The sequence below is a fragment of the Durio zibethinus genome, chromosome 13 (assembly GCF_047325235.1).
Source record: "Durio zibethinus cultivar Kanyao isolate XHJ-2024 chromosome 13, ASM4732523v1, whole genome shotgun sequence".
In the NCBI taxonomy this organism is placed as follows: domain Eukaryota; kingdom Viridiplantae; phylum Streptophyta; class Magnoliopsida; order Malvales; family Malvaceae; genus Durio; species Durio zibethinus.
The window spans coordinates 21,920,403-21,928,259 of NC_143174.1; the positions used below are offsets into that span (position 1 = coordinate 21,920,403).

General features: G+C 32.0%; 1 protein-coding gene across 1 annotated transcript; it reads left to right on the top strand.

Annotated features, from left to right (window-relative positions):
* Window positions 1-3,609: 3,609 nt before the first annotated feature.
* On the top strand, window positions 3,610-4,312 carry LOC111304155 (pectinesterase inhibitor 3-like). Its single transcript, XM_022900674.2, has one exon. The coding sequence runs from the start codon at window positions 3,647-3,649 to the stop codon at window positions 4,190-4,192; it is 546 nt and encodes a 181-aa protein (XP_022756409.2). The 5' UTR covers window positions 3,610-3,646; the 3' UTR covers window positions 4,193-4,312.
* The last annotated feature ends 3,545 nt before the right edge of the window (window positions 4,313-7,857 follow it).

The window sequence follows — 7,857 nt, forward strand, 5'->3', positions numbered from 1 at the left end:
ACTGCCTGTGTATATTTCTCACCTGATTAATTACTATTGCTAATATATTAATATTGCTCTGCTTAGGTCTTTTGTGTTTGTCAGGGAAACAGATTGTTGCCTTTGCGACAACCCAAGGGTTTGACCCTTTTATATTTGTTAAAAGAGTAAACAAAGAGGGAAGAAGGCTGATTCAAGACGAAAATAATTGAATTAAATTTACAAATTTATACTGTTTTTACACTATAATTGCTCCAAATTTGAAGTATTTCAATCCTCCATCAACCGAGTAAGATAATAATTTTGGACCATCATTGGTATGTGATTATTTTTCAATAAAATACTGTAATTTCAAAAATATGTATTCATGGGGCTAGTTGTGGTTTCACAAGAGCACTATAATAATCATTCAGTCTTTACTTGGTTACAATCAAAAGAATTTGTGCAGCTATAGAATTGGGGACGGCTATTTCCCTTTTTATGACAATGACTCTTCCCCTTGCTTTTTAAATCTTGCCTTCTCTAATTAACATTTTCCAGCGTCCCAATATAAAATAGAACACCAACTATTATAATCAGAGCAAGCAAAAAAAGATGCTGCTGCTTTTTTCGCTTGAGTCTTCCATTTTAATTGTGAGGTTCATGCTGCTGCTTTTAGGAAAGCAAAGACTAATATATTTGGTCGTCACTGCCACACTATATGCTTATCTGTTATTTCACATCCCAAGTGTATGCCACCAGATCAAATGCGAGATCACAACATGTGCTTTTAACTTACATGAAGAAATAAATTAGGAATGGATTCCAGTTAAGAGGTCGTACATTTGTTTGGCCTTATCGTGAAAGTACGTACCCCACCACAAACTCTGAAAATCTGCAGCCATGAGCCCGATGCCTCCATAGTGGCATATTCTGTACCAGCATATCTCCACCCCACATTGCGGACCTTTCAAGTAAAACGAGCAGCTCTGGCTCTAACTAACCTTCCCATCACATGATCCTAACTTTTGAAAAACTACAATTATTATATAAATAATTATTGAACACAATTCTGGATTCTCAAGCATCTCATAGCTTTATGACTGGTAGATCGGTGACATTTTTCTGTTGCTAAGTTTCACGACAGGGATTAGCATTGAAGTAAAATTTGGTTTAACAATGAAAATTTCAGCCTGTTATGGAACCAACCTGCGTCAATAACAAAGACGAAGAACATATCCTGTTTCCTGTTGTTCCCTGAAGAGGAAAAAACGTAGAAATTAACATCCCTTGAGGTAAAAACTGGATTGTGAAGTGATGTTAATAAACAGAGATTTTTCTCAGAAGCAAGAAAATCTTGCTAGCCTAGACTCGACATGACAGCTAAAAACAGCATCTGTCTTGTTGAGAGTGGGAGATGATGCAGCGTACTGTTTTTACGAGAAGGAAAAAGTGGAAATCTTGGGTCCGAATTCCAAAAAGCAGCATACCACACCAAAAAAATTTTATATAAAATTAATAAACATAAATGAGAATTTCCAGGATAAAGGATTCCTTACCACAATGTCGAATGCCGGGTTTCCTTTGGCAGGATAGAGAAGCTCGATGGAATGAGCGGCTTAAGGTCCCAACTAGCAAATGTGACCTTTCAGATGGAAGCTGGACCGCCGGACCACCCAAATAAAAGGTAAATGGCCCAATTTATGCTGTGATCCAAATCCCACCATTATCAATTACCATTCTCTGGTTCACTGGTTGCAACTCAGCTTCACATGGACAAAACCATTTCCAATATTCCATCCAAAATTGCACGGTAACTTGTCCCAGTTTCAATATGAACCAGAGATTCCCCAACTCATGTTTTGGCTGGAAGAGGATAGTGTGATTAATGCTGTGAAAAAAAAAATACAAACTATTTTCTTACTTTGTTATTCAAACTTTCATTTCGGGCTACATATCCTCTGTGTTTTTTTTCCCTTTCTTTGGTGAAGAAGTTTACTAATTGGTAATCCTTATATGATGGACATTTGGTTGAAGACATTTAGTCAGGTTGGGCTAATTGGTTAACGCTTAATGCTAGAATTAGAAAAATATGGTAATTGCAAACTGTTTCCTTTGAGGGGCCAGCTGATTTTTCTCTGGAGATTGAAAAGAGATAAAGCTGGATGAAGAAAGTCTTTGAATTAGGTGACCCTAAATCCGATAATTTGTTTTTTAGTGGTAGGTCATGTGGCAAACCTTGCTACATTGTATTGTATCTTGCACATGACCTGCTTCAGAGCCGAAACAGAGCATCAAAAACTCCATATGGTTGGGACCGAGGGCTTTATCAAGTTACATTCATTTTTTTTTTGTCAGGACCCATTGTTGCATTAGTTCCATTCATGGACTTTTGGATATCAAAAAGCTACTCATCTTTCGAACCCTCCATCTAATTTTCGTACTAAGATTGTGATGTTTCAGGTTTTATTCTTGATCCAATAGGAATGATGCTTTCTCATCTTTGTATCCTCAATTCTACATCAAATTAAGATTCAATTATATATTCTTGGGACAAGAAGTTTAAGAAAAGAAAATATTCTTAATTCATAATTGTTGATGGTGTTTTTAGATGTTGGTTGGAAGTGGTTAGGTGGCCATGTGAGTAAGAGTTTGAATTTACAGTAAAAAAGTTAAAGGGTGTCATAATTGGTTTTTTGGATATATTTTGCCGTTCAAATTAGTAAAGTATTTAAAATTTTAGTGAAGAAAAACGAGTATATTGAGAATGTTTCAAGGGAAAAAAAAAACTTAGTTGGTACCATATTTTTATTTTCATTTTATTTTATATAAGAGAGTAAAAATGATAACATTATTAAAACAATTGACATTGATAAATTTATGTAGATCTCAAAAAAGAGTTATGTAATTAATTATAAGTCATATTTAATAATATTAAATAAATATAGATTATATTTAATTATTTCAGATAAATTAAAAATCAATCGATCATGTTATGAAATGATAATTTGATGAGACATTAATAAAGATAATTGGATGAATCACTTTTTAATGAAAAGCGAGTTGATTTTATAACTAATAATTCAGATATTAATCTTCATGTATAATGATATGATAATCAATCATATACTGATTTGATAATTTTAAAAGTTAATCTCGTTAACTGAGTAAATAAATATAATAATAATTTTTAAAGAAAAATAATAACAATAAAATTAATTTTGAGTTATTGTGATATTCTTATTGTTAAGACGATGTTCTTAATCGTCAGACTTCTTAATGTTAATATAACAAGTATGACCTAAAAGACTTGAGAATTTAGCCCACAATCGAACTGCTATCTCATTGGAAATCCACCCGATTATCATTGGGTGGGAGTAGAAGTGAAACTCTAGTCTTCGTTGGGCTGACATGTGGTTTCTAATTAATTAATATTTGCGGACGTCTTGTTTCTTGCCACCGCGGTGCATTAACTCCCAATAATATTCATCTCCGAATTGCCAACTCTACCCTTTGTGCTATGCACATATAAATCATTATGTACGAGTAATGTAGAATCAAACTCGAGGGTGATTTAGTCATTAAACCAACAATAATTGCCTGCCATTAATCTAACGTTCACTCTCCCCGTATAAAATCCAGCTCTCCAACCAAGCAAAGCACCAAACTCACTTAACAGCACTCAATAATGATGACGATACCGTTCTTTACCCTAACTATCGTCCTTTTCCTATCCTCAGCCGCCGCGTCGAAGAATGGTGCATCCCAAGATCTGGTCCGTTCCTCATGCGTCCACGCAAGCTACCCAAGCCTCTGCCTACGAACCCTTTCTTCCTACTCTGGCCCAGCAAACACCCCACGTGACTTGGCCCAAGCTGCCGTCAAAGTCAGCCTCTCACGCGCCCGGAAAGCGTCAAACTATATGACAACCAGTGTGACGGGGAAGAGCAAGAGGGAACGAGTAGCACTGAGTGACTGCGTGGAGCAGATAGCAGAGTCGGTGGAAGAGTTGAGCAAGACCCTAAGGGAGTTGAAGCACTTGAGAGGGGAAACATTCGAGTTTCAGATGAGTAATGCGCAGACTTGGGTTAGTGCGGCTCTGACGAATGAGGACACGTGTCTTGATGGGTTTGAAGGAGTTGATGAGAAGGTGAAATCTGATCTGAAGAGGAAGATCAGAAATGTGGCTAAAGTTACCAGTAATGCTTTGTATATGATCAATAGGCTTGAATGATGGACGGTTGTGATTTAGCTAGCTTATCATGTTTATGGTGTTTTCTTCAGTTGCTCTTGTTTTTTTGCAGAAGGTGTACGTAATATTTTGCTACTTATATATTTTACTTTTATGTCAGAATTGAATGCTAAGTTTTTTAAACTTTAAAAATAAATAAATTTGAATATTTCTTCCTTCTATTAGAAAAAAATATAACATTTTATTTCTATTTAAACTATGAATCTTTTTGTCTTGTATTTTGGACCAATAAAACATTATTATTTCCATAAAAAACAAACAAAAATAAATTAATTAAAAGTGGTGCGGGTGTATCATGTCACATGACTACATGAACAATTGTTATAAAGAAAGTGAAAACTTTTAATTTTTACCTTTGGTACATAAAAATTTAAGACTAAGGGAGATTTTCTCAGTTTAGAGTTAAAATAAACTGAAAATTTCAAAGAAAATTTTCATTGGATTTATATATCACCCAGCAAAAAAAATTACCATTAGCAAGATTTTAACCTAAGCTTAATTACAAACGAAATATTCAATATTTATTAACTCAACTAATCCTATTCACAGTAAAAACTTCTAATTGAAGTGGCTTGGTGGCATGCATTATGTATCAAATCAAAAAATAAATTTAAATGCATTTTAACATTTGATTTGATAATTAACAAATAGTCGTAATTTTTTTAAAATAAAAATAGTTGAATTGAGATTGATATCTTATTTTATTAAACCAAAATCTGCTGATAGTATCTTCATTCACGAGCTTGGTGAACAAAAATAGGCTTTGTAGTTGTAGGCATATATAGAGTGGCCCCTTAGGGAAAGATGGGGGGGAAATAAATTCAATTTCAGACCAAAGTCGTAAATTGAAAAGGTGTATAAGATGCAGGTCGCACCCTCGATGTAATGGAATTTAAAGAAAGTTTGTGTCATCAATTGTTTTGAGCGATGCATTTAGATAACTTCATCGTCAGTATATCATCGTTATTTTTAGTACAATTGCTGAAAAATATTACTTTTGACAATAATCTGAACAAATGTCTTACTAAACAAAACTCGAGTTCATTGAAAATTCGTGTTTTTATGGGCTGTGAAAACTTAGATCAAAATCCAATTTCCATTTTTTGGGCCGCATAGCTTAGCCCCTTAAATAACGAACTAATTCCCATTGATCCAAAACACAAAACCCAGAAACGTTTCCCCCACCACATAAACCCTAACCCCGCTATCCCCTTAGTCGACAGAAACGAGCATGCTAGCAAGAGGGCTGGTGGGGATGTGAAGAGGAAGGATAAGCTTGAACCACATGCATACTGGCCTCTTGATCGTAAGATGATGAGCTATAGGCTAGAACATAGGGCAGCTGCAAGGAAGGGCATGGCAAGTGTGGTGAAATTGACAAAAATGCTTGAAGGTAAGAGTGCCTCAAATGCACTGGCCGCTAAATTCATGAAGTTTAGGGACGACTCAAAAGAAAGGTGGCAAGAGGAAAAGGTTTAAATAACATCCAAAACACAGCACCAGATAGGTCTATTCGCACCTGTCTGGAAAATTCTTTCAATCGTTTGTGTTCAAACTACATACCAAAATTTTGGAAGTGATTTTGTTGCATTTGGAGAAACATTATTACATTATTGTGTATATATAATTACAATAGCAGCAGGTTGGAATGCTGGTCTTGAAAATGTATCCTTTTTTTCTTACTGATGATTAAACATTTTTGAGCAAAACATTACTTATGGTTGTTGGAATAGAGAAAGAGTATCGAGAGAAAGAGAGAAAAAATTTCCCCAAATATTCACATCTCTATTTTTGTTCTTTTATCTTTTCAATTTGAAAAATATTGACATTTTGTTACTGCTAATAAAATATTTTTTCTATTTTCGATCTTACTCATTGTGAAAAACAGGGGCATTATGAAATTAAGGGTGTAAATAAACAAAGTTTTTGATAAATCGTTCATAAAAATATTCGATTTTTGTTCGTTTATATTCATTTATTAAATTTAACAAATGATTTTAAAAAATATTTTTATGTATATTTATTAAACAAATTTGATATAAATAAAAGTTTGTTTAATTCATTTATGTTTATGAATAAATTTATTTAAAGTTTGTTTAAAATTTATTCATTTATTATTTGTTTGTTGTTTATTTATAATAATAATAATAATAATAACAACAAAAAAAATTTTATTTTAAGATTTATTTTTATTTGTTTAAAATTTATTTATTTAAATTTATTTAACTATAATTTATTTGTTATTAATGAATATATTTATATATGTTCATGAATATATTCATTAAATATTTATAAATAAACTCGTTTAATTTAATTGAATTAATATGAATTAAATATAAATATTTTATTATTTAAATAAACTAAATTCGAACAAATTGAATTTAAATACTTTTAAAAATAAATAAATAAATTACAAATATATATTTGTTCATTTATCAGCAACCTTATACGGATTGAAAGATAGTTGAAAAAAGAGAAGAAACTTTATCTTTTCGTTCTTGTTACCTTTTTAACACTGCACAGAACAAGACAGGATCATGTTTTGGGTCTGTGTTTTATTCCCTCGCATGTTTTAGCAAACACCAAGAACCGAACAGGTTTTGATTCTTTTGCCGCCAGCATTCACCAATTATTTGAACAAATCAAAGGTTCGTATCAGGTGAGTAGGCAGGATTGATCACGTATCTGACTGTTTTTCAAACATACACAAAAGTCACATGACAAGAATCTGTCTGGTTTGTTCAGCAAGCCTACTATTTGTTTTTAATTTACAAATACGCCATAGGAGATAAAAGAATGGACTGTTGGTATAAGATGATACAAATATCTACACTAAGAGATTAAAAAAGAAATTGCAAATTAAAGATTCAAATTTTAGATATTATCTTATAAAAATAATTATATAAATTAATTAAATTTAAATTTAAATTTAACCATCAAAATCTCATAGTAGTTCAAGAGCAAAGGCATATACTATAGAAGAGTTCCAAGATCCATTTAGCATACAAGTACCTACTATTATTATTATTATTATTATTATTTTTTTTTTGTTTCTCCACTTTCAAAGCACATAAAGAGGAAGAGATATATGTCCTTCCAAAAATCTAAATTGCCGGACAAATTTAAGATTTGTTTTGTAAATATTTTCATTTTTTGTTATCTGTCTATGATTTTTTATATATTCTTTTTTCTTTTTTTCTTTTCCATTATTTTTTACAAAAAAAAAAAAGAGTATAAAATAAAAACATTTACCAAATAAAAAAAAACTTAATTTTACTTAATAAAAATGGTAAAAAAATATTTAATCAAATAATTAAGTTTCACAGTTACTCTTTTTTTATTAGTTTGCAACTTAAACCATTTTTCATCCTTACTCTTTTGTATCCTTCTCACCTATTATTTTTCATCCTTTTGTAGCTTTCTTACCAATCAAAGCATAAAGAGTCAATGTTCTCTTTCCTTCCAATTATCTAAAGTCTAATCATTTTATACAAAGGCTAATTGAAATTAAATATCAATGAGACACCTTGTAAGTGGAAGATATAATGAATGAATTGACAGGTTATTTCTATTTTTCTTCCAGAGGCACGTGAGTGGGCAATGCATTTTTTCTTCCAGGGGCAGGTGATTAGGGAAAAGAAAAAAGA